A 24973-nucleotide genomic window follows, 5' to 3' on the forward strand; every position below is an offset into this window, starting at 1 on the left:
TCACAAGCATTACTCACCACGCTGGTGCCTGCCGCTTCCCAGTAACCAGGTGCCGTGCCGACCGCAACGACCGCGGCGATACCGAAGTCCGCACACGACGCAGAGCCGTTAACCGATAGCCTGTGCCCTTCGGCGTGCGCAGCAGTCAGCTGACCTCTCTCCGCCGCCCGACTCGCTCGTCGCCGCCAAGGAGCCGTGTACAGTTGCGCTGCAATTCGGGCCCCGCCCCACCTCGAACATTTCTCCGCGCCGCCGGCGTTGCTGCCAAGTCTCTCGCTCGCCCATCCTCGCCCAGCGCAGCCGTGGCTGCGCCGCCGCCACGCCTCTGCAGACGCCGCCCGGTGCAAACATTGGGGACTCCGGACCGCAGGCATACCCGGGCCGTGGCTGATACGGACGCTCTTATCCGCGAATAGCAGGCGGCGGGCGATAGCAACGAGCGCAGACGACAGCGACAGCGACAGACCTCAACCTCAACGTTAGCGACGACAGCCTCAACGCTGGCCACCACCATGCTCAAGCGCGCGTCCCTCTCCGTCTCGCCGACGGCGCCGCTCCTCGCCATGCCCGACACGTCGCCGCCGCGCAAGCGCAAGCGGCACACGCGCAAGACGTCGGGCTGCCGCGAGTGCCGGCGCCAGCACATCCGCTGCGCCGAGGGCGCGACCCTGCCGTCTGGGCGCCGGGCTGCGTGCCGCCGCTGCTGGCAGACGGACCAGCCGTGCTTCTACCCCGCGAATGGGCGAGTGCGCAAGGGCGAGCTCAAGGACGAGACGTGGGAGCGGGCCGAGGACGTCGAGACCTGGGTCCCGGAGGGGGAACGGTCGAGCCCCGAGGCCGCGTTTGAGTTCACACCCATGCTCGCCGCTGGCCGCCTCCCAGCCCGACCCCGCGGCTCGGTCGAGAGCCTCGACGTGCCCCTCGTTCCGCTGCCGCTCATCCCGGTCGACGGAGACCCCGGCTCGGGGAGCAGCTACCTCTCCGAGTCGTCGGGCCTCTCGAGCGACGCGACACTCCTCTCCCTCTCGACGGGGGACACCACCCTCCCCCTCCCCCTCGCCACGGTCCCCGAGTCTCCGCTGTCCAACGCGCTGACGCTGCACGGCCTCTCGCCGTGGTCCGTCTCCGCGTCCAACATGCTCTGTCTCCTCGGCGGGGAGGACGACGACGCCGCCGACGAGAACAAGGACAGCAAGGACACGACGGTGCGCGTCATCGACGCGGTGGCCGACGCCAACCAGGACATGGCGGCGTGGCTGCCCAAAGACGTGTGGAGCACGCTGCTCTCGCCAGCGCCGAGCAAGTCGCTCTCCCTCTTCTCGCTTGCGAGCCTGTCCACCAGCCCGGTGGACCGCACCGTCGTCTCCTACTTCGAGCTGCAGGGGCACAACGACATTGTCGCCGTCGCGTCGTCGCGCCAGAACTGGATCTTCACCCAGCTCTTCCCCCGCCTCTTCGCCATCCTCTTCGCGCCCGAGGACCGCTCAGCCCCGCCCATCACCGGCGTCATCCGCGACTGGCTCCAGGGCTGCCTCCTCCACCTCGCCTACGTGCACCGCGGCAACGTTGAGAAGGACCCCCCGCGCAGCTGGTACTGGCGCTCCGAGGCCGCCAAGTGCCGGCAGGCCGCGAGCTACGCCCTGCTGCGCGCAAAGGTGACGTCGACCAACGGCGAATGGAAGACCGAGGAGTATCTGTAAGCACCGGCCGGGTGGCACGCCATGCGCTGGCTGACGCTCGCAGAATGGGCTTCTTCGTGCGCTGCATGGCCGACATGCTCGACTCGGGCCAGCTGCAGGTCGACCGCACGACGGCGTTCGAGCTGCCCGACGACACGGGCTCGCCAATGTATCCGTCCCTGCGCGACCTGATCACCGTCTACTCGACGCTGCAGTACGCGTGCACGGCGTTCGACACGCGCGCGGGCTTCACGTCGGCCCCGCCCTTCCAGCTGCGCGACAACGGCCCGCAGTGGGTCGAAAAGTTCTTCGGCTGCTCGCGCACCATGATCCGCCTGCTCGGCCGCGCGAGCGGCATGGTCGCGCAGCGCACCGCCCTCCTCCACACGGGGAGCGACGGGACCGCGCCCGGCCTGCTACTGCGCGCCGAGGCAGAGAAGCTCGTCGGCGAGCTCGGCGACAGCTGGGACTGGGACGAGAGCACGCTCGACGTCGGGCGCAGCGACCGCGTCCAGCGCGGCAGCGAGGTCATGCGCTACGCGCTCCGCACCATGCTCCTGTGCGAGGTGCTCAACGTCGACCTGGCCGACCGGCGCATCGTCTCGGGCTGCTCCAAGGCCATTGAGATCGTCGCCGACTGCGAGCCGTCCAACATGCCGGGGTTTCAGTGGGCCCTTACTGTGAGCTGAGCTTGAAGGACAGGGCTGACATCAGATAATCGCCGTGTATACCCGCGACCCCGAGGTACGCGAGCGCCTCGCGTCGCTCATGGCCCTCACGCTCGCCATCTCGTTTGGGCCAAACTACCGCGGCACCAAGGAGATCCTCGCCCTGTGCTGGGAGGTGCTCGACACGCAGGGCGCGTACGAGAATGGCATTGCACCGTGGCGCGAGGCCATGAACGCGCTGGGGCGGAACCTGTGGATCTAGTTGTAGAGTTGTACCGAACGTTGCGTTGTATTGTTCTGGGCTTTGGGCAGTAGCGTTGGAGCAGATGTGCCACAGACTGATCGTCTGAGACAGCACACATCCCGTCTCACTGACTCACTCTGCAGCCGATTCATGCCAAACGACTCACCAGCATCCCGCATGACACAGTGATAAGCATGAAGACGAAGCCAGCGCGTTATCGGCTCGAAGGACAGCGCAGGGCTAACCGCGGCTGCCGATAACAGTCATCCCTGCTGCGTGCCCACCTCGTCGGGGAATCTCGACTGGGGACTGTTTACCCGCAGCCTGGTGGGAATCCACCCGCCGACGACTGGCGAGATCCAGCATTCCGATCACTCCTGACATTCCAGGCATTCCTGACGTACTCCAGGATCCACCTGACCTCTGCGCCACAGGCAGCTCATTCGCCCCAGCCCCACTGGCTCCTCCTGCTCCAGTCGCAGGAGACGGGGGGAGGTGACTACTCCACCCTCGCCAGTGGGGGAGATAGGCCAGATAAGCCAGCAGGCATCCCCCTCAACGACACACCACCCCCATGCTCACCCCCGATCCAACACCAGCACGTAAGCGCCGCAAGCACACGCGCAAGGCGACAGGGTGCCGCGAGTGCCGGCGCCAGCACGTACGCTGCGCCGAGGGCGCCGTCCTCGCGAGCGGCCGCCGCGCCGCCTGCAAGCGCTGCTGGCAGCTCGACCAGGCGTGCGCGTACCCCGCCAACGGGCGCGTGCGCAAGGGCCAGCTGGCGGCCGCGACTTGGGAGGCGGCGCAGGCCGTGGATGTGTGGGTCGGGGCTGGGGCGGAGGGCTCGCCTGGCGCGGGGACTGGCGCGGGGAGGACGGAGCTGGCCCCCGAGGCCGTTATCGAGCTCCCGCTCCCCGAAGGCGCCGTCGCCGTCACCGCGCCCATCGCCCCGACCCTCGACGCATGGCTCTCGACCGAGCTCTGGCGCAGCGTGCTCACCCCGTCGCCGGCCAAGCCGCTCAGCACTTTCACGCTCGCGGCGCTGCACACCGCCCCGCTCGACCGGCAGGTCGTGTCCTACTTCGAGACGCAGGGGTGTAACGAGATCGTCGCGGTCTCGACGTACAAGCACAACTGGATCTTCAGCCAGCTCTTCCCCCGGCTGTTTGGCATCTTGCTCGCGGCCCCGGTCGAGGACAGCGTCGACAGCAGCATCCGCGACTGGCTGCGCAACTCGCTCCTCCACCTCGCGTACATCCACCGCGGGAACGTGGAGCACGACGAGCCAAAGAGCTGGTACTGGCGCTCCGAGGGAACAAAGCACCGCCAGCTCGCGAGCTACGCGCTCCTCAAGGCCAAGGTCCACTCGCCCGCCGACGAGTGGAAGACCGAGGAGTATCTGTGAGCTCGCGGCGGCGGGGAGTTTGCTGACCCCAGCATCGGCTTCTTCGTGCGCTGCATGGCCGACATGCTCTCCTCAGGCCGGCTCGAGCTCGACGAAGAAAACGTGTTCGAGCTGCCGCCCGGCCGCGGGTCGCCCATCTACCCCACGCTGCACAACCTTCTCGCGTACTACTCTATCGCGCAGTTTGCGTGCTCGCCCCTCCCGCGCGACGCGTTCGCCATGCCGGCGCCAGTGCTGGCCTTCCGCGCCGCGGGGTCAGAGTGGGCCGAGCGCTTCCTCGGCGCGTCGCAGGGCACTGTCAACGTCGCGGCGCGCGCGGCCACCCTCGTCGCGCGGCGCCGGCTCCTCCTCCGGCGCGGGGAGGACACCGCGGCGGCAGGCCTCATCCTCCGCGCTGAGATTGAGCAGCTGGCCAACTCGCTCGGTGGAGCGCGCGACTGGGACGAGGGTGCGCTCGACCTCGGGCGCTCGGACCGCGTGCAGCGCGGCAGCGAGGTGGGTTGACGGACGCGGCTGCCGACGGACGGAGCGCCGACTGACCTCGCAGGTCCTCCGGCAGGGCGTTCGGACCATGCTACTGTGCGAAGGGCTCGACGTGGATCTCGACGACCCGCGCCTTGTGGCGTGCCGCGACAAGGGCGTCGAGCTAGTGGCAGACTGCGACCCGTCCTCGACGCCAGGCTTCCAGCTCGCCTTGACGGTAAGTGCGACAGTCGGGCTCTAGCTCAACGCCCAGATCATGGCGGTCTACTGCATCGACCTTGGCGCGCGCCAGCGCATTCGAGATCTCATCAAGGTCATGCTGTGCATGTCGTTCGGGCCCAACTACCGGGGTACCGACGAGATGCTCGCGCTCTGCTGGGAGATTGTGGACAAGAGCCCGACGAGGAGGTACAAGGACGGGATCGCGCCGTGGCGCGAGGCGATGAACGCGCTGGGCAGGAATCTCTGGTTGTAAGCTGTAAGCTGTTGTTGTATGAGGCCACGGCGGCCGTTGCTCCGGCCGGCACTGCTACAAGAGGTCGCTCGCGATAGCCCGATGGCGGGGAAAATGTCGGGTTGAAGAGACAAGTCGTAAAGCGAGGTGGAACATTGTCTCGCGGCCCCTGAGTCGACCATCAAGACAAGGGTTCCTCGATGACGAGCCCCCCACGCCGCATTCCTTCCTCATCCTCCTGGCGGCTTGTTCCCGAGGCCTGCGGAACAGATGCGAGTGAGGTGAGCGGGGAACGGCTCGCAGCCGCAACCGCAACCGCGACCGCCTCGGAACTTTCCATGGCCGTTGTTATGGCATCATGTTGATGTCTCTCCCTCCCGCTCCGTCGGGCGCCGCTGATAAGTCGCCGCGCAAGGTGTGCTTGATGGCCGAGCCGACCAGCATCCGGCGCGACGAAGCCTATATACGGCGCCAACAGCACTACGGCAGCCTCGCACAAGCTCAATGACGACGATGACCATGTGGACTCGGTCGGTCATGCATCGTCAAAACTCAGATCTCGCCGTGCAGCGGCCGCCCAAAAGCAAAAAACAAGGCTAAGCATCACTGGGCCCCACCCACCCACTCCACCGGAACTCGACTGTATGCCGCCGCCTGTCGGATGGGATGGCCTCTCTGGCGGTGTTTTAGACTGGGCCCTGTAGGCCGTGGGACGGGAGCGCTGGCAGTCACCGCCAAGTCGTTCGCGGGCCCCCAGGTATTTGTACGAGGACGAGACGAGACGGAGAAGAAACAGCGTAGACAGCGTGCAGGTGCGTCGTCTCGCTTGCTACTGCAGTTTCCGCCGGCAACCAGCTGTTCTATAGCCCGGCGTCACGGCCATCGGTATTGTCGACCCACCGAGTGCTCGGTTCGGCGTCCACGATGGGCTCATGCCGCTGCTCGCTGGCATCGGGCCGAGTAGAGCGTGGAGCATGCTTCAACCGAGGGCCCAACGTGCTCGAGCTGATCGACCTGATCCAAGGCGAGCCACGGCAAGCCACGGCAAGCCAAGAGGGACCACAAGAATGGCGGCGGGCCTAGTGGTGCCGGCACTAATGTAAACTTTGGCGCGCAAATTACTGATTCTGGGAGCCGCGAGCCGCGAGTGGCAGGGAACACAACCCCCACATGACCCGTTCAAGGCAGCCAGCGGCAGCGCAAGCACCAGAGGCACCAGGGTCGGTTAAGCTCTTGTCTGCGCGTGCGTGCGCGATGCAAACCAAACACGCGTCGAGCTACACCCTACACCTTGCTCGGGGACAGGCACCTCCTCCTCTGCCGACCTCCTCGGTGTTGGGCTAAGCGGCGTCATACGACGAGCCAGCCAAACAAGGCGAGGAGCCGCTCGTGATCATGGACCCACCACGCTCGATATAAAGCGGCTCATCGTAGGCCCAGCCCCTCCAGCGACCCCCCCGCCCCCCCTCGACAATGGTGTACCTCGCCTCCGTACTCCTCGCCCTCGCCGGCTCGGCGCTCGCCGCCCCGGCCCTCGCCCCCGAAGCCGAGCTGCAGAACATCACGGCCCGCCTCGTCGACATGGACCACATCCAGTACCAGCACCTTGCGTCGCGCGGCATCTTCCCCGGCGTGAGCGTCTCCTCGCCGGCCGGCACCTTCAACGGCGCGGCGCGCCCCGACGTCGAGGCCTTCACTGGCATTCCGTTCGCGCAGGCCCCTCGCCTCGCCCCGCCCGTCAAGTACACGACCCCGTTCAACAACTTTGACGCGACCATCTACTCGCCCTCGTGCCCCCAGTTCATTGGCACGACCAAGCCCGGAGGCGACTTCTTCGGCCAGATTGTAAACGCGCTCACCAACACGCCCTTCCTCCAGGTCGCCCTCAACCAGCAGGAGGACTGCCTCAACCTCGCCATCTACCGCCCCAAGGGGACCAAGCCCGACGCCAAGCTGCCCGTCCTCTTCTGGATCTACGGCGGCGCCTTCGCCCTCGGCTGGAACTCGATGTACGACGGCGGACCGCTTGTCAAGGCCTCGATCGAGGCCGGCAAGCCCTACATCTTCGTCGCCATCAACTACCGTGTCGGCGCGTGGGGCTTCCTGCACGGCAAGGAGGTGACGGGCGCCGGTGCGTCCAACCTCGGCCTGCAGGACCAGCGTGTCGCCCTCGAGTGGGTCGCCGACAACATTGCGTCGTTTGGCGGCGACCCGTCCAAGGTCACCATCTGGGGCGAGTCGGCCGGCGCCATCTCGGTCTGGCACCAGATCACCCTCCTCGACGGCAACCACCTGTACAACGGCAAGCCCCTGTTCCGCGGCGGCATCATGAACTCGGGCTCGATCGTGCCCGCCCAGAGCTCGACGTCCAACAAGGCCCAGTCAATCTACGACAAGGTCGTCTCGGCCACGTCGTGCGCCGGCAAGCCCGACACGCTCAACTGTCTCCGCCAGCTCCCGTACAAGGAGTTCTTTGACGCGGCCAACTCGGTCCCCACCGCCGTCGGCTTCGACTCGATCGCACTCTCGTACCTCCCCCGCCCTGATGGCAAGTGGATCACGGGCTCGACCGACGACCTGCTGTTCGCCCAGAAGTTTGCCGACGTCCCCTTCATCATCGGCGACCAGGAGGACGAGGGCACCATCTTCTCCCTCATGCAGGCCAAGATTGCCGGCTCGACCGACGGCATCGTCGGCTACCTGAGCAGCCTCTTCTTCGACCAGGCCACAAAGGAGCAGATCAAGGGCCACGTCCTCACCTACCCCACCGACATCACCGCCGGCTCGCCCTTCGGCTCGTGGATCTTCAACGAGGTCTACCCCGGGTACAAGCGTCTCGCCGCCATCCTCGGCGACATGACCTTCACCATCACGCGCCGCGTCTTCCTCAAGGCCGTCTTCTCGGTCCGCCCCAACACGCGCGCCTGGTCGTACCTTGCCTCGTACAACGCTGGCACGCCCATCCTCGGCACCTTCCACGCGTCCGACATTGTCCAGGTCTTCTTTGGCATCCTCCCCAACTACGCGTCCAAGAACATCCGCAACTACTACGCAAACTTCGTCTACAACCTCGACCCCAACGATGCCTCGGGCGGCACGAGCCAGAACTCCAAGGTCCGCGACAACTGGCCCAAGTGGGACCCGGTCAACAAGAACATCATCCAGTTCTTCGCCTACTGGTTCCAGCCGCTCAAGGACACGTTCCGCCAGGCATCGGCCGACTCGCTCGAGAAGAACCGCCAAGTCTTCCGTATCTAATTGCGGGGAAGCGGCCTTCTGGGACATGACTGATGCTGTAACAAGAAACACTAGAATATGCATACGTGTAGGTACATGACCCCGGGCATACTGTGGGTTGTGCACTCCAGTTTACTGGGTGCAACTCTGCTTTGCTAGCGCCCTTGGCAGTGGGGGTGTCCCAAACTCTGGGCCGTGTCTGATCTCCATCCCATGGTGCGGCCTCTTACTGTGGCAGTCACCATCCTTACTCGGGCATGGGCATCCCAGGACAGCATATGCTTCTCGGACACCTGCCTATGCTTCACGGGACAGGGGGAGGGTGCTTGTGCCGTACCACTGTCCCACGCTGGCGACACAAAGGCGATTGTCTGAAACGCACACATTCAGTCGATCTGGTGATCACACCGGCGGGGTGGTTATCGGGGCCATTGTTCCACCCACCCACACGAGCCGCAGCGTCGACACGTGAAGCAGCGACAATACCCAGCACCGGGAACGACTCACCATGATCATCCTCGGCGACGTAGGGGCCGTTTCACGCCCGTGTCATCGTCGCCTGGCCCCTGCCAATCTCCGCGGTGTCCATTGTGCCCGAGGGGAGAGGTGCACCAGGTGCGTTTTACCACACCTCTGTGGCTTTCCGAAGCAGTCACCATGCCTTGTCTTGGGTCGTGGCGTTGGGACCATGGCCCGCCGGTCAGCATACTTAAGCCGTCGACTGACCCCCTCATCTCCCTTACACCGCTCTCGACAAGCACGACACCAGCCCAACGATCCCACCCATCCTCCCACAGCCATCGCTATCAATCATTACGGATCGCCGGAGGTCGATGCGGATTCTCAGCCGTGCCCCAGTTTCCCCAGCGCCCCCACGCGTGGCGGTTGCCCCGTCCATGCCCGTTGCCCCGCCCGTGCCGGCTGCCCCGACTCCGGCGAGCGCCCCATCCCACAAGGACCACGAGTCAGTGGACTGGGCTGCACTCCGTGATGAGGGCGCGGACGAGTTCGTGCGCCAGTTTGTGCGTCAGCGGCAGCCGCTCGTCGCACGAGTGGTGAGTGCCCATTACATGTGGGTCCACTGACGCCAGCTCCTCGCCCTGCGCAAGCCGACGGCGATCGTGGTGCCCACAGACCAGAGGTGTAAGGTCTGTGAGGGTGACGACGTGCCGTGCGTGCTCGATGGCGACCTGTTCGGCGATGACGCCCGCCACGCGTGCGCGGGCTGCACGATGAAGACCAACGGCCGGCGGGACAGGTGCGAGTTCTTCACTGAAGGATCTAGGACGGTTCCGCCTGTCGTCGGGGCATGGTCTGCTTACGAGGAGAGGGTGCGCAACAACTACCGCCGCGGTGCGCTGCTTGATCTCAAGGCCGCCAGCGAGGAGAGGACGGCATGGGTCCAGACCTCCAAGCGGGAGGGGGTCAGCTATCTGTGGACGGAGGTTGATGAGACCGACTCGGAGAATCGAGCGGGATCGGAGCGCCGCGGCCATCATGGCGACGACGAGGTGGTGGTGAAACAGGAGGAGGAGGAGGAGGTGCAGGTGCAGGTTGTGGCGCGAGACGCCGGAGCCGAGCAAGCGGAGGAGGAGGATGAGCTGCACAGTGACGGGGAGGATGAGCAAGAGCCAGTGGTGCAGGTGAAGCTCGAGCGAGCCGACACGGAGGAGCAGGCGTCGAGCAGCTCGGTCCGCTCGAGCCACTCCAACAGCGACCACCAGACACCCCCGACATCGCTGGACGACACCAGCAGCAAGGCTCGCACGCCCGGCTCGGAGGGCGACGGTGCTAGCAACAACGCTGGTACACCCGCCGCCGGTACCTCTTGGTCTGTCGAGCCCAGCGCCGCCACCTCCGACGCCGACGCCGACGCCGAGACTGACGCCGACACCGATGCCGACTCCTCTGACGCCAACACGTCCCGCGCCGACAACAGCCCCCCGTCCAACGCCAGCACCTACGACGATTGCGACTCGGGCAGCAACACGATGCTAGTCGTCCACGCCGTTCCTCTGGGCAACTGGTCCTCAGCTCGCCACCTCAACAGGCCTCGGTACTACGTCCAAGTCTCGGCCAAGCACGTGGACTCGGTGTTTGACCTCGAGCCTGAAGATGACTCGGGGACCCTTCTCGGGCCGTCGCGAGCCACCGCGTTCCTCGAGCGCGTCGAGGTCGTCACGGCGCCGATGGTCGAATTCATTATCCACGCCCGGGATAAACACAAAGAGGCCACCCCGGTCGAGAGCGAGGTCGATAGCGAGAGCGGCAATGGGGACGACAGTGATGAGGAGAAGGAGGTGGCCGCGGATGAGAGCGGAAAGGAAGAAACACCCATCATGATCCCTCCGTTCCTGTACCACCCTCGACTTCCGTGCAGCGCCTGCTCCAGCTTGAGGCGTACCTGCTTCGTGACGCCTCCTCTAGTGGTACCAGCTTCGGGGCCCTCCAATCTGCCCGTCGAAATGCCCGAGTGCGTCCCATGCGCGGCACAGTTCCCCAACAAATGCAAATGGAGGACCGAGACAATCGACGAGTACTGCCCCGCCTTGCGCGATGTCATCGATGTGGGCCCCGTTCAGGCGGCGCTTGCTGATTAGTGAGGGCGCTATCGCATTCAGCAGGCTTCGTTGTTCAAGTCTACCCAGTAGCTATGCCTATATCTAGTTGACTTGTGGCATGCAGGACATGCTTCGTGAGCTTGGTGGCGACATCGGGTGCCGAGTCGTGCAGCGCATCCATGGACAAGGGCAACTGCAACCCCCATGGACAATAGGGCTGCAAATGCCTTTGTACTCCTGCCTGTGATGAACTTGGGGCATGCAAAGACGTGGATTGTGAGCCTGCCATGTTGTGCGGATGCCACAATGCCACTCGACGAAACCACGTGGTGGTGGCAACAACAGCAACAATCGCTGATGTGCTGTTATTCCATCACTCGCCGCCGTCAACATCTGCTGCCAGCGGCCATGGACTCGCAAGCACACCCATTTATGAGCACGCGCATGAGCCCCAATCGATTTCACCCCCGCACCACCACTCTCCCCATCCACCAACCAACTTCGCCCGCAACACCATGCCGCCAAGGAAGATCGCGACCGCCCCGAAGAGGCCCCGCGCCGAGTCCACTCCCGAGCCCGGCCCGTCCAAGAAACGCGCGACAGCAGCAGCTCCAGAGCCGGAGGAAACGCTCGAGCAGTGGGAGAAGCGGCCAGCCCCGCACAGGAGCAAGAAGGTCGACTGGGGCGCGCTCAACGCCGAGCAAGTCGCCTTCGTGGACGCCTTCAAGCCAAACTACCAGCTCCGCATAAGCCGACTAGTACGTCTCCCCAATGGCCCCCACTAAACCCAGCTCCTCGCCCTCGTGAGCCCGACGGCGCTGGTCGTGCGCGACGAGGACCGGTGTCTCATCTGCGCGCGGGCCGACATCGACCTCCCGTGCGTGGTCGACACGGACGAGTTCAAGTGCCTCGGCTGCGCGGGCGACGAGGGCGGGTGCAACTTCCCCCTGTTTATGCAGGACGAGCGCGACATCTTCCTAGAGGACCTGGCCGACATGGGCCCGCAGCTGCAGGGCGCGCTGCGTGTCGCTGCGCGCGCCAAGATGGAGGACGCGGTCAAGCGGCACGGGAGGGGGCGGCGCGCGCGGGCGCGCCACGAGGCGTTCGGCAAGCGCCGCGCTGGGGATTCTGCGGTCGCTCCCCACGAAGTGACGTACTACTACACGTATGACTCGAGCAACGTGCAGGGCCCGCCGTTCGCGGCGTCGTCGAAGAGGTACTGGGTTGCGAGGGCGGCCGAAGGGCAGGAGCACGGTGCGAGCGAGCTCGCCGAGGGCTCGCACGCTACCCGTGGCGGAGGGTGCACGCAGCAGTAGATACCAACAGCACGCTCGCATGCAGGTACAATGATAGTGTAATGCGCCGATTGTGCGTTAGAAGTGTGGCGTGGCGCGGCGCGACGACCGTGGCAGTTTCATTGTGTGCCGCCATTCGGCACGCACCTCGCCCTCTACCCAAGAGCCAACTACTGTCACCACGCTTCGGTCGCACCAGGCGTCGGTCCTGCCACAATGACGAGGGCACACGGGTGAGCGTAGCGGTGCCCGTCGGCGGTGGTTTGTTTGGACACGCTCGTCGCACCGATGACCCCTCTGAAGGTATATAACACCCACCCACCCCTCCCCAGCCCCCATCAGCAATGTGGCAAGCAAACCCAACCCACCCAAGCAGGCAGCCCGCGCCGCCCACGCGGCCCCTCTTCGTCCCCCTCCAGCTGCCGGACCCGACGCGCGGCCCCACGCGCGAAGAGCACGCCCGCGACCGGCAGCGCTTCCTCGAGCGCATCCCCCCGGCCCAGCTCGCGCCGATAGTCTGGCTGCCTAGGCGGTCCTCCGAGCTGCCCAGCTTCGGGCAGGTGCTCGCGTATGCGAGGCTCGCGCCCGGCCCGGGCCCCTCCCCGCCCGTGGCGATGCTCGAGCCGCAGCAGATCTACGAGAACACGCGCGCCCGCAGCCCCGCGACGTACCGCCGCTTCGCGGCCGGCGACGGGTGGGACCAGCCGTGGTACTTTGTCGAGGACGCCTCCTCCCGCCAGCCCCCGCTCCGCCCCGTCCTCCGCACCATGGGCCCGGAGGGGGCGCTGCGGCCGCCGGGCGCGAGCCACCTCCTCGAGCGGGTCACGAGCGTCCCCTCCGGCCTGTTGGTGCTTCTGGCTGAGTCGCAGGGCCTCGCGGACGGCCAGAGCACCGTCGTCCTCCCGCCATACCTCTACCGTCTTCGCGTGGCGTGCGAGCAGTGCCGCGCCTTCGGGGCCGAGGACTGCTTCGTGCACGATGTGCTGGTTGAGCGCGGGCGCGTCGCCCGCCTCAGACGCGCGCGCTGCCTCCGCTGCATGGCGGAGGGGGACGAGTGCTCCCTGCCGGACGCGCTGTGCGATAACGGCCAGGGCGAGCACCAGCTCCGGCCGGGCGCGTACGACGTCGTTGAGGTGCGGCGCACGTGGCACGGCGGCGAGTAAGCATGGCAATACTATGCAGCCCGTGTCATGTCCACTTGCATCTGTTACTTCTGATCTACTCCTGAACCACGGCCGCGATCGTCCCCATCGCAGACAACGTCTCCTCCTCGAGCCCGAGGTACCCGACGACCTGGAGGCATATCGGCGCGTCGACCGACACCTCGGCGTCGTAGTGCGCGTAGACGAACGCCTCGGACTCGTTGCGGGCCGAGTATGTCCCGTCCTCAGCATCGAGGGCCGGGTCAACCGCTAGGCCGGTGGGGAAGACGCCGGCGGGGTAGTTTGTCAGGTTCCAGTACGACGTGTACTGTCTGTCAGCGCGCGGCCACACAGCCACTCACGTTCCAGTACTTGGCCGTCCCGTGCTCGGGCGCCGGCGTCGGGCCAACAGGCGAGAGCACGACGTCGACCCCCGCGTTGCGCCAGTACACGCTGAAGTCGTACCGGAAGTAGTCGCGCTGCCCGGCCAGCCCAATGATCTCGGAAACCGAGCGCTCTTTGTCCCCGGCCTGCGAGATGATCCACTCGGTGAGCGGGCGCATCGGCTCGCCCGAGTTGGCGAGGTGCCGGCGGACGAGGGCGCCGTTGTCGGGCCAGTAGAGCTTGCTCTGGTTCGTGTCAGTGGGTGTGCATACAGAGTCGCGACACCCACAATGATATCCCAGTTCTCTGCCGACTTGAACGGCGCAAACTCGACCACCTCGTGCCCGGCCGCCTTGAGCTTGGCAACGGCGGCGTCGAGTGCGCGGCGCACAGGAGCGACGGGGCGCACGACCCCGTCGTCGTACAGTACACCGATGCGCAGCTTGGCCTTGCGCTCGACCTCGCGCCAGGGCTTGACCTCGACGCTGTTGGGTCAGAGGTGTTCCGTGTGGAACCGGCCAACTCACCCAGGCTCGCGGAACCACGGCTCCGCGGCGGCAAAGACACGCATGTACAGCTCCATATCGCGCACGCTGCGGCCCATGGGTGCCTGCGTGCCGAGGATGCCCTCGTAGCCCTTCTGCCCGATGGGATACACCATGCCCATGTTGGGCAGGCGGCCGACGCTGGGCTTGAACGAGTAGATGCCGCAGTTGGCGGCGGGCTGGGGTGCGTCAGTAAGGCTCAGTCGTCGCCGCACGTACCGAGCGCACGCTGCCGCCGATATCCGCGCCGACGCCGAGCGCGCTGGCCTTGAACCCGAGGATCGCGCCCTCGCCCCCGCTGCTCCCGCCCGACGTCAGGTCCGTGTTGAACGGGCAGCTCGTCTCGCCGAGGTAGCTGTCCGTCTCGAGGTGCATCAGGCTCTGGGGGTTGGTCGTCTTGCAGTAGAAGACGGCGCCAGCGTCGCGCAGGATGCGGACGAGGTGTGCGTCCTCCTCGGCGACCATCTTGCCGACAAAGCTGAGGAAGCCGGACGGCGAGTCGTGCCCCTTGACGTCGATGTGGTCCTTGATGCTGACGGGCACGCCGTGGAACGCGCCGTGGTTGCGCCCGGCGGCGAGCTCGGCGTCGAGGAAGGCCGCGCGCTCGAGCGCCTCGGCAGGGAACAGCTCGACTAGGCAATTGGTCGCCTGGTGCGCCAGCGCCGCGGCCTTGACGTACGCCGTGGTGGCGTCCACGGAAGTGACCTTGCGCGCGCGGATCTCCTCGGCCAGCGCAGTGGCATCGAGGTTGACGATGGCCAGCTCAGCCGGCGTGAGTAGGCCCGACGTCTCGAGCACGCTGCTCGGGTTCTTGGGCAGGGGGAAGGCAGACTTGGGGAGCCGGTACTCGGCCGGAATTGTCGCGTCGCGCGCGGCACGGGCCGCGGCGGTTGCCTCGGAGGCAGGGCGGGGGACTTGGACTGGCGACATGGTGGGTGGGTGGTCGTCAAGAGCGGCATTCTGCTCCTTATGAAGGCGGCGAGCCGGTCGCGCGCCGTCGATGGGAGGCTAGACCGCCGCCGCCCGCATGACTGTCGTGTCGGGGACCCACCGACCCACGATGCCGGCGAGCCATCGTGTACCTGACGGCTATCTCTTGAGGCAGATACGACATCCGACGATGGTCGCCGAGCGGACAACAAGCGGGTGGGGGAGTCTCGGCAAGCCCGCCAAACGTCTCGGAGCGGGGGCTGGGTCGCGGTCGATACTGGGGCCTACTGAGAGGAGGGAGGGGTCAGCTGTGCTCGGGCTGCAGTTGAGCCCCACAAACCTCGTGTTATCAGGCCGGGTGACGGGCGGCAGTGGGGGGTGTCGGCTAACGTATGGTCATGTCGTCCGCAGGTCGCGCAGGGCGGGGTGCAGCACCGAGGCCTGCTCCGCGGGCAGCTCGAACGGCCTGCTGTGGTCCAGTTTGAGTCGGCCCGAGTCGAGCATGCCGGCCATGCAGCAGATGACGAAGCGGTTCCCTCGTTCCGCATATCGCTGGATCTGGGAAGAACGGGTCAGTGGTGAGGTGTGAGACCAGTCAGCCAGCCCACTTGACGATAAGCCCCACGCGACCCTTGCCAAGCGGTCCACCTCGTCGCCGGTCAGCTGGCCGCCGTCTAGTCGTCTAGTCGTCGTCTATCGTGTAGTCTGGGGCAACAGCTCCCACCGCACAGCGACCACGGTCCGATGGCGGAAAGACGTGTGCGGCGTGGTGTAGAGAGCAAACAAACAATGGAACGGGCATTGGACGATCGACATCTGGCGACCACTCGCGCCCCGCGCATTGACTCGTCGGCACGAGCGGCTCGACGCGTCGCCGCGTCGCCGCGCGCTGCAGGCCGCACCGACGCGTCGGACATGACGCGGTGCCGCGCCGCATGCCGCGGAGCAGCGGCCGCGATCACACGTCTCAACCGACTGCTGCGTACCGTAACCCCCCTGCTCGTGAGTTGGAAGGACGAATGCCCCGTCGCTGTTTTTGGCCGCGTCTCATCCAGCGGGCTGCATGCAATCGTCACGCGGCTGCCTATGCATGTTGTGAGACATGCACTAGTGTATCTGAGTCATGACATGCGATCCGGCTCGGCGGGGGTGACTGCCGCGGCGTCTGGCATCGGGGCGGCGTCCGGTCCGAAACGACGCCGACGGCCACACCCGACAACACTTGTCGTCATCGATCCGACTCCTCACCACCGCACACCGCACACACAATGTCCGCCGCCGTCGCCCCCGGCAGCGTGAGCGCGCACAACCCCATCACGACCACGACAGTGCGCGACACGCTCGCGCCGCTCGGGCTGGCGCTCGACCCGGCCGAGGAGGCAGACTACACGGGTTTCCTCGTCGGCGGGTGGGAGGAGTGGAACCGCGTGCTCGAGATGGACGACTACGTCACGCCCGTCGACGAGGACCGCTTCCCCCGCACCGAGGTGCACCGGCCCGGCGGGGACGATAACCCCGCCAACGCGTGGGCGTGGAGGGCGCGCATCGAGGACAAGGAGCGGCGCGGCGGAATCTTGGCGGGCAAGACGGTCGCGCTCAAGGTGAGCTCGTCGCCGGTTTGGGGTGGGCCCTCGTCGAGCGGACCCAAACACTACCCGGGACCTCGCCGAGCCCGCTCCACCTGGTCTAAACCTACTAACGTGCCAGGACAACATCGCCGTCAAGGGCGTGCCGTGCCTCCTGGGGACAGACTACATCCGGGACTGGGTGCCGGCGGTGGACGCGACGCTCGTCACGCGCATCCTCGAGGCCGGCGGCGTTGTGCTCGGCAAGGCCGTGTGCGAGAACCTCTCGCTGTGGGCGACGAGCGGCTCGGCAGCTACGGGCCCGCTGGATAACGTCTACGCCAAGGGCTACTCGGCCGGCGGGAGCAGCAGCGGCACGGCGGTGCTCGTCGCGCGCGGGGACGTCGACCTCGGCGTCGGCGGCGACCAGGGCGGGTCGATCCGCATGCCCGCGAGCAAGAACGGCATCGTGGGCCTGAAGCCCACCACTGGGCTGGTCCCTTACACCGGCGTCGCGAGCCTCGAGGCGACACTCGACACCGTCGGGCCCATGACTAGGGTGCGTTGGGGGCAAGCAGGGCAGGCTGACCCCAGACCGTGCTTGACAACGCGCTCCTCCTCCAGGCGATCGCGGGCGCAGATGGGATCGACGACCGACAGCAGGCCGGGTGCCCATTCCCAGCCGACGTGCCCGACTACCCCGCGCTTGCGCAGACAGGCATCCGCGGCCTGCGCATCGGGCTCCTTACCGAGGGCTTCAACCATCGGGGGGCCGACCCCCGCGTGAGCGCGCTGGTGCGGCGCGCGGCCGAGCGCCTGCTCGACCTCGGCGCGGCGAGCGTGGCCGAAGTCTCGGTGCCGATGCACCTCGACGCCAACATCCTCTGGGGGACCATCGGCCGGCTGGGCGGGGCGTCGACGTTCCTCGGGCGCGCGTCAGGCCGGCGCGGCCTCGCGCTCAACGACCTCGCGGACAAGCTCGCCCCGGTGCGGCAGGAGGCGTTCGGCGACCTCTTCCCCTCGACGAAGAACACGTTCATCAACGGCGTGTGGGCGACACAGCACATGCCCGCCAGCCTGATCGGCAAGGCGACCAACCTCGTGCGCAAGCTCAAGGACGAGTACGAGCGCGTGCTGGGCGAGGTCGACGTGCTCATCATGCCGACGCTGCCGTTCCTGCCCAAGCCGCTCGTGCCGGCCACGTCGACGCCCGCCGAGCTCATGGCCAACAGTGGGGGCTACGCGCGCAACACGTCGCCGTTTGTGAGTTGCATCTGGGGGCCTCACTGACGCCAGAACCTCACCGGCCTACCGGCACTCTCGCTCCCAGTCGGCTTCGTCCCGTCCGACGACGAGGCGCGCATCCCCCTGCCGGTCGGGATGCAGATCGTGGGCAAGTTGTACAACGAGCCACTGCTGTATCGCGTCGGGTATGCGTGGGAGCAGGCGAACGACTGGAAGTCATTCGCATGACATGACGTGGGGAGCTGGTAGCTGATCGGCCTGCCAGCCGCGGTAGTCGGTTGGTCGGGACTGGCTCCAATGTCCCATACGACTCGTTACGCAGACTCCACTGTCCCGAGCATGTATGCCCACCGGCACCACCAACCTGGTCCCACCATGCATAGCACCACATGACTGGATCGCCATGCCAAGCACTGTCGCTTATGCTGGGCCTCCCGTCATTACCACGACTAAACTCTACTCGAAGCATACTGCGAGGTCGGAGTGCCAGTTACCACTATTCACCGCCGCCGTCATCGCTAACGTTGACGGGACAGTCTGCGACCTTAAACAAATGCGTCCCATACTTCTCTGGACCCCGTCACCAAAGTGTTCCGTAACCGAATCGGGAGGTTGTGAGTGGGTCGGCAGTTCGGTCCGCGCCGCCATGTCATGATCGCGAGTGTAACTGGTCATGGCATCCGTCGGTCGGTGGGTTCCAATGGCTCTGCCTCAGTTCTGGGGTGCAGCCCGCCTCAACCTTGGTCGTCACAAATGGCTGGACGGTGAAACGAGGCGAAGCGACATGTGCGCACATGACATGCATGGTTGGCTGGCCGGGGGATTAGCGGGACGCATGAAACTCGCAGCAGGCGGCGCCACCACCGACGGAGGTGCGTGAGGGAGACGCGGCGCGTCGCCCGACTCATGTCCGACGTCGTCGCCGTCGCGCCCACCAACTCGGTGCAGGCAGGCACAGCAGTGGTGACAAGGTTGGGTCTACCAGTCCCGGTACCGAGCAATGGGCCCAGCAAGCAGGCTGGGGTGCGTGTGGACCTGTCCCGGCGTCCTGGAGAGCGTTTCCGTTGTTTGCGCCTTCACTACAACCGCCTCGTGGGCGGCCAGCCCGTCGGATGAGAGGCTGTCGTAGTTGCCGCCGCGATGGCTGGACGCACTCTCCGGCGATTCGAGGCGGTCATGACCTCACGAGTGAGTGCCTCTCCCAGAGCTCAGGCTGCTCGGCGCCCGCATGACCGCTTGGGGCAACATGATGCATGCAGCTGCTGGCTGCTGCCTGCCCCAGCCTACACAACACGGGACGAAGGCACTCACCCGGGCTCGGCTTGGCACCATTCCCGCATCGCGTTCATTCAAGGAAAGTGGCCTGTGCCTGGGGGACATTACGAGATACACTGACTGGCCAGGTCCGTCTCGTCTCGGTCGCGTGCTGGCTGCTGTTCTCGAGCCCACAACTCGGCCATGCATGGCTAACAGCCATTCTCTAATCCCTTGTTGTAAAGGTGCATGTGGGGGAGGCGTGCGTGACGCCTGACGCCTGACACCTGCCCGCCGTCGCACTCCCCTGATAACACTTCTCGTCAGCGCGTCTCCCGAAGGGCTACGACTCCCGAGGCACAATCATCTCAGGCAGCCTTGCGCGTCGAGATCAAACAGAACAAGCCGCTCGAGCCAGCCGCTCTCATGATGGAGCCCGCAACATCCCCCACCCTGGCATCCTTGGCTCCTTGGAACAAGCGGGTTGTGGGGAACAAATCGCCCCGTTCGCCTCAGTGACGAGGGTCGGACCGCGTCGCCCCCGCTCCCCTGCCGAACATGTCACGGACAATGCATGCCTGAGCCTCCCCAACTGACTGGGCGACATTGAACATGCCCAAGCATGCTCGCGTGGTAGCGATTAACCCACGGCTTGCCCGACGGAATAACGGTGCCCCCAGATCCTAAAGGGTAATTGTTAATTGACCACCGCAGCCGCGCGACCAAACATCCAATGGCCCAATGGACAGCTCAACCCGCTACAGCAGTGACTGACCCTCTTACAGTCCCTGGGTGGACATCACTCGACGCTAATGGCACTCGAAACGACGCTCGAGCCGAAGGCGGGTCGAGCCGTCTTCGTCTCCTCTCCCTGTGCACCACCTCGGCGGCTGTAGAACGCCGCCATAGGTCTGAGAAGAGAACATGGCCCGCCAGTGCCAGCGCGAGATCACACGCGCACGCTCACACCACAGCGGGATGTTCTGTGCCTTCCCGAATGGCCGAACAAGTGTGGAGCACATTTGGAACGCTCAGCCTTGGCAGCAAGCACCACTTTGGGCCGTGGAACGCGGCGCAAACAGAGCAGAGCAGACAACGCGCCATTTCTCGAGACACCAACAGCCCTCCACAAAGCGGTTCCTGGGTCGGTTGTCTCATGATCCAAACTTTGGAACCCTTAACGTCAGATCACGCTCACCCGCCGCGTGCTGGATCCTCTGCATCAGTTTCGGGCAACTAGCCTGCCGGCATAAGCAGGGTGAGACATGCCCAGCGGAATTGGTCTGGGCAGGTGGGGGGGGAGGAACCCGCCGTGAAAACAACGTTATCGAGCGGCTCCCGTTATCGGCATTCCGTCGACCCAGGGTCGGCCCGGGCTGGTAACGGTGATCCTCAAGTGGTCCATCGGACGGGTTCGACAAAGCCCGAGTATGCGAGTGGGTGGGTATGCTGGGGCGATTGCACCTGCCCACTGGCCGTAATGATCCGCACTGTGGGCTCCAACACACCTCCCACTCCCGTTTTACGACACCGGGGACGTGGGCACCGGGCCGCTGCCACTGTACATGCCCAAACAGTAACACTGAGGCACGTCGCCAGAGTGGTGCGGTTGGGTTTAGCGTTTCATGCTACCGCTGCCCAGGGTTGACGGTCGTTGTGGCACCCACAACTGCCGACTGGTTCGGGTTGTCCGCGCCGACATGACCGTACAGCCCCCAACTTTGCCAGACCAACGTCGGCTGATCAGACCCGCCTCGAAAGGTATAAGAAGGGCAGGTCTGGACGCCTTTTCATCCTCATCAGCTCGACAGGTTTCTACTCAGTGAGCTCCTCCCCTCCCCTCCTACCAGCGACCAGCCACTACTCGAGCTTGGACACTCCTCGCTCTTGTCTTTGACTGGCCTGCCACCCCTCCCCTCTCTTGTCCTCCCTCCCACACCCAACTAACCCCACCCCAGCCATGCTTTTCACCAAGCTCTTCATCGCTGCGACCTCGCTCCTGGCCTTCTCGGCCGCGGCCGCCCCCGCCAACCAGCCCCTCTTCTCGGCTGACAACAAGGAGCTCGCCAGCTGGCTCCAGCTCTCCAAGGACGGCAAGGCCGTCGTCGCCAAGGACGGCTCGGGCTGGGCCGACGGCCAGGGCTGGCACCCGGGAAACTACGCCGAGGCCAACGACGTCCCCTACATCCCCAGCCAGAACGGCTCGATCGCCCTCAACGTCATCCAGCAGCGTGACGACTGGTCCGACGTCGAGGCCCGCGACGCCCTCGTCGCCGCCGAGACCACCGCCGTCGAGGCCCGTGACGGTGAGGAGAAGCGCTTCTTCCTCTTCTCGCTCCTCGCTATCAAGGTTTCCTTCTGGCACGACCTCCTCTGGTGTGGCAAGACCCGCGTCTACCGCTTCCACAACTGTGGCTGCCAGGCCGGCCCCGTCCTTCAGTACCACTGGCACGTTCGTTGGCACCCCTCCCGCGGACGCGGCATCTGCGACTGGCGCGGATGCTGGTTCCGCGCTGGCTACCAGGTCTGCCCCTACGGCGGCTGCGGCTGGTAAGCGGTTGAGGTCTCCTCTCGCTCGCTATCTGCCCGCCCGTGCCCTCCCCCGGCGGTCTCGCTCAGAGCTGCCTTTGAATAGTCTGCAGTACTATTCGACACGGATAATGGTCTTTTAGGAACAATTCTTCATACAGTCATCTTCCGTACGGACAATGCAATCATTGCGTACACACAAACCGGGGCAGCGTTGTCGAGCAGCATGGTTGTGGATCTCCAGTGTGGTGCTTAGCATCCCGTGGCGATGGCCGCGGCTGTCATCCCGATCAAAGCCAAGCTGGGGGCCGTGAACGCGTCTCCCCACCGCCTACATCTCCTGCAAGATCTACTCTCCGGGAGACTGCACTAATCTGTAGCAAGGTAAAACAACCGACGGCCGACGAAAAAGTCGTCGGGAGTGCCAAGTCTGCCCGCGGCGCCACAAGTGGAAAGTCAAAGCAGCCGCGTCGTTTCCTTTTTTTTTTAGCGCGGTGTAATACTGGCTGTCACGCATCGCCCGTCAGTAGACACTGGCCACGAGTAGCGCCGGGGTATTCATGCGCAGCAGAGACGCGTCGGGGCTGCAGAACACCCACTACGTGTGGAACGGTGTATCGAACAGTGTATGCGACGGCGCATGCAAACCCGCTCCCGCCCCACTCAGCGGAAGCCTCCTCGGCGAGGGTCAGCGCCACCGCTCCCGCCGCGGGTTGGCCTAGACCAGTGAGATCTGCACCCCGTGGAGAGTGGGGTTGGGCTACCCGAGACTCGTTAGGCGGGCGGGGTATGACCTGCATCCCCACTATACTAGACATATACGAAGCGAATCACGCATCTACTATGGATCGGAACGGGCAGCGCATCTACTGTGGAAGGAAGCAATGAATCGAGCCGCAGAACACCCAGGCCGCGCTGTACACGGCACCGTGGCAGCCATCACAGCATCGCCATGGCCCAAGGCCAGCTCTCGCGGCCAGTCCGGCGCGGGCCGGCGGCATTGTCGGGCGCGGGGGTTGCTGGCTCGGCGGGGTCGGCGGGGGCCGGGGTCTCGACGGCGGCAGGTGTCGCCTCGGGCGAGGCTGCCGCCCCCGCCGCGGTGGGCACCTCGGAGGGGGGACGCGCCGGCTCGGCTGCCCCGGTGGTAGAGCTGGGCGACGGCGGCTGGACGGTGAACGTAAACGTCGGCGGCGCGTCCCCGAGGTCCAAGCCTCGCCTCACGACGAAGCCGTCGCTCGTGAGCGACTGCACCCCAGGCTCTGGCTCCGCTGTGCTCGGCTTCCGCCGCAAGCCCGAGAACGAGCGCCGCACGCGGGACAGCTTGGCGCTCAACCACGACTCCTGCCGGCCCGGCCCGCCACTGAGCGTCGACGACGCGTCGCGCTGCGGCCCATCCCCCCAGGTGACGCGCTTCTCCTGCTCGCCCCGCTCCCCGAGCTGGAAAGCGGACGCGACGCGCCGGATCTGCTGCCGCTGCGGCGGGGGCGAGGGGGACGCCGAGCGCGTCGAGTGCCGGCGCTGCACGACGACGTACTCACCCAGCGGCTCGGTCTCGCGGTACCGCACCTCGCGCCGCGAGCGCTGGTCACAGAACGGGTGGTACGGGTGAGGGGCTTCGACCCCCGTCGGGGCGCCTCGCGGGCGCCGGGGCGCGGGGTACGCTGACCGCTGCGACGTGGCGCCGAGCGCGGGGTCCTCTAACCGCTCCGCTGGGGGTTCCGCGAAGATGCTGTTCAGGTCGGTCTCGGCGGACTGGAAGCGTTGCGCGGGCGCCGACCGTGCGGACGTGGCGCCGGCGTGCGCGGGGTCCGCTGGGGCGCCGCCGTGCGCGGGGTCCGCTGCCCGCCCCGCGGGCTCGTCGGCGTGCGCGAAGATGCGGTTCAGGTCCGCCTCGACGGACTGGAAGCGCCCGTCGACGGGGACGGGGGGGAGCGTCGGCGCGCCGCTCGGCGTGGGCGGCGGGGGCGTGGTGCCCACCGTAACGGGGACCACGAGGGGCGCCGCCGCGGCCATGGGGCGCGAGACGAGGTGGTGCACGCGCCGGATCACGCGCGCGGCGGGGGACTGCGGGCGCGCGGCGGGGGTCGGCTCGGGCTCGGGCTCGGACTCGGGCCGCTCGGGGTCAGGCTCGGTGCTGGCTAACGACGTGTCCCCCTCCAACTGGACCGTCTGCACCCCGCGCGGCGGGCTCTCCGGCGCGGGCTCGCCCGCCTCGATCCCACACCGCCTATAGGCCCGCGCCAGCGCGCCCTCGTTCTCGGCCTGCGTCGTGCCCTCGAGCAGCTGCTCGAACGCGTCGCGCCTGCCCCCGACCAGCGCCCAGAGGCTGCAGTCCCCCGGCTGGCCGTCGCAGCCGGTACAGCTGAGCGGCCCGCCGGCGTGCTTGCGCGCCCAGGGCTTGGCCGAGCTGAGCGCCTTGGAGCGGATGATGCAGCTCGTGTTGAGCGCACGGCAGGCCGCGCACGCGTGCTCGCGCGGGACGTAGCGATACTTGTCTGCGTTGGAGACGAAGGCCGCGATCTGGTGTTAGTGGGCACCGGGGAGGGGCTCACAATGCCGTTCACGCGCGCCTGGGCGGCGGGGTCGAGCAGCCGGATCGCGGCGCTGCTTATCTCCCGCGTGATGCGCTCCGCAGCTGCGGGGTCGGGCGGGCTCGTGCGTGGCGCGCGGGGTGTGGCGGCGCCAGAGTGCGGAGGTAGAGGCAGACCAGGAGCCGGGTGAGCCACTGCGCCGCTGCGCGCGGGGTCCACCACCTCATGCTCGTGTGCTGGTGTCATTAGTCGAGAGGTTGGGTCAGTTGAGGTCGGTCGTGGTGGGCCAGGTTAGGACGGTCAGTCGCGCTTAAGTAGCCTTCGCTGGGCCAGCGTCGCGCCTCTGACAAAAGACAGCACGCGTGGGGTGACACGCACACGGAGCACGAGGACGACACACGGAGCACGAGGAGCACGCACGAAACGCTCTCAAAACGACGTCGAGACGTCCCCTTGAGGTAGCTGTGGCAGCCGGGTGGGCTGACGAACAATGCCACAGACGCCAGGATTGGCTTGAACAAGGTCGGTGCCACGGGCAGGGGAGGTGGCACATGACGACTGCCGCCAGCCAGATCGGCGGCACGTTGAGCGTGTCGGTGCGAGTGGCCAGGGGTGAGAGGCTGCGTGAGCCGCTTGGAGCGTCCGTTGTCATGGAGACTTTGTCCCGAGGCAGTCTGCGTTTCGTGTCTGTTGCAAGGTGGATTGAGGAGGTTGCCTCCTCGAGAACTGGCACCTCCGCGCGGCAACTGGCCGCAGATGCTGGCCATCACTTCCCCGGTCAGTACCCGGCGCCCCTCGGCTTTAGCAACCCCACCCGCGCGC

The 24973-nt window shown here is 66.3% G+C and overlaps 10 protein-coding genes across 10 annotated transcripts; 8 read left to right on the forward strand and 2 right to left on the reverse strand.

The window, feature by feature from the left end:
* Positions 1-512: 512 nt before the first annotated feature.
* Positions 513-2609, forward strand: Q8F55_008570 (uncharacterized protein; the record flags this gene model as incomplete). Its single annotated transcript, XM_069356965.1, has 3 exons — positions 513-1696; positions 1744-2359; positions 2424-2609. 3 exons carry the CDS (start codon positions 513-515, stop codon positions 2607-2609), a joined length of 1986 nt encoding a protein of 661 aa, XP_069204902.1.
* A 556-nt stretch (positions 2610-3165) lies between these two features.
* On the forward strand, positions 3166-4954 carry Q8F55_008571 (uncharacterized protein; the record flags this gene model as incomplete). Its single annotated transcript, XM_069356966.1, has 4 exons — positions 3166-3992; positions 4029-4491; positions 4544-4696; positions 4733-4954. The coding sequence occupies 4 exons, from the start codon at positions 3166-3168 to the stop codon at positions 4952-4954; spliced, it is 1665 nt and encodes a 554-aa protein (XP_069204903.1).
* Positions 4955-6406: 1452 nt separating this feature from the next.
* Positions 6407-8191, forward strand: Q8F55_008572 (uncharacterized protein; the record flags this gene model as incomplete). The annotated part of the gene is made up of 1 exon (XM_069356967.1): positions 6407-8191. One exon carries the CDS (start codon positions 6407-6409, stop codon positions 8189-8191), a length of 1785 nt encoding a protein of 594 aa, XP_069204904.1.
* An 812-nt stretch (positions 8192-9003) lies between these two features.
* On the forward strand, positions 9004-10770 carry Q8F55_008573 (uncharacterized protein; the record flags this gene model as incomplete). The annotated part of the gene is made up of 2 exons (XM_069356968.1): positions 9004-9225; positions 9262-10770. 2 exons carry the CDS (start codon positions 9004-9006, stop codon positions 10768-10770), a joined length of 1731 nt encoding a protein of 576 aa, XP_069204905.1.
* Positions 10771-11246: 476 nt separating this feature from the next.
* Q8F55_008574 (uncharacterized protein) lies at positions 11247-12047 on the forward strand (the record flags this gene model as incomplete). The annotated part of the gene is made up of 2 exons (XM_069356969.1): positions 11247-11489; positions 11523-12047. The coding sequence occupies 2 exons, from the start codon at positions 11247-11249 to the stop codon at positions 12045-12047; spliced, it is 768 nt and encodes a 255-aa protein (XP_069204906.1).
* A 323-nt stretch (positions 12048-12370) lies between these two features.
* On the forward strand, positions 12371-13189 carry Q8F55_008575 (uncharacterized protein; the record flags this gene model as incomplete). The annotated part of the gene is made up of 1 exon (XM_069356970.1): positions 12371-13189. One exon carries the CDS (start codon positions 12371-12373, stop codon positions 13187-13189), a length of 819 nt encoding a protein of 272 aa, XP_069204907.1.
* A 55-nt stretch (positions 13190-13244) lies between these two features.
* Q8F55_008576 (uncharacterized protein) lies at positions 13245-15027 on the reverse strand (the record flags this gene model as incomplete). The annotated part of the gene is made up of 5 exons (XM_069356971.1): positions 13245-13496; positions 13531-13797; positions 13842-14037; positions 14080-14276; positions 14317-15027. 5 exons carry the CDS (start codon positions 15025-15027, stop codon positions 13245-13247), a joined length of 1623 nt encoding a protein of 540 aa, XP_069204908.1.
* Positions 15028-16295: 1268 nt separating this feature from the next.
* On the forward strand, positions 16296-18065 carry Q8F55_008577 (uncharacterized protein; the record flags this gene model as incomplete). The annotated part of the gene is made up of 4 exons (XM_069356972.1): positions 16296-16628; positions 16735-17151; positions 17187-17855; positions 17889-18065. The coding sequence occupies 4 exons, from the start codon at positions 16296-16298 to the stop codon at positions 18063-18065; spliced, it is 1596 nt and encodes a 531-aa protein (XP_069204909.1).
* A 2986-nt stretch (positions 18066-21051) lies between these two features.
* Q8F55_008578 (uncharacterized protein) lies at positions 21052-21645 on the forward strand (the record flags this gene model as incomplete). Its single annotated transcript, XM_069356973.1, has 1 exon — positions 21052-21645. The coding sequence occupies one exon, from the start codon at positions 21052-21054 to the stop codon at positions 21643-21645; it is 594 nt and encodes a 197-aa protein (XP_069204910.1).
* A 914-nt stretch (positions 21646-22559) lies between these two features.
* Positions 22560-24397, reverse strand: Q8F55_008579 (uncharacterized protein; the record flags this gene model as incomplete). The annotated part of the gene is made up of 2 exons (XM_069356974.1): positions 22560-24140; positions 24173-24397. The coding sequence occupies 2 exons, from the start codon at positions 24395-24397 to the stop codon at positions 22560-22562; spliced, it is 1806 nt and encodes a 601-aa protein (XP_069204911.1).
* Positions 24398-24973: the final 576 nt, after the last annotated feature.

Source organism: Vanrija albida, assembly GCF_041260175.1.
Source record: "Vanrija albida strain AlHP1 chromosome Unknown contig_7, whole genome shotgun sequence".
Taxonomy (NCBI): domain Eukaryota; kingdom Fungi; phylum Basidiomycota; class Tremellomycetes; order Trichosporonales; family Trichosporonaceae; genus Vanrija; species Vanrija albida.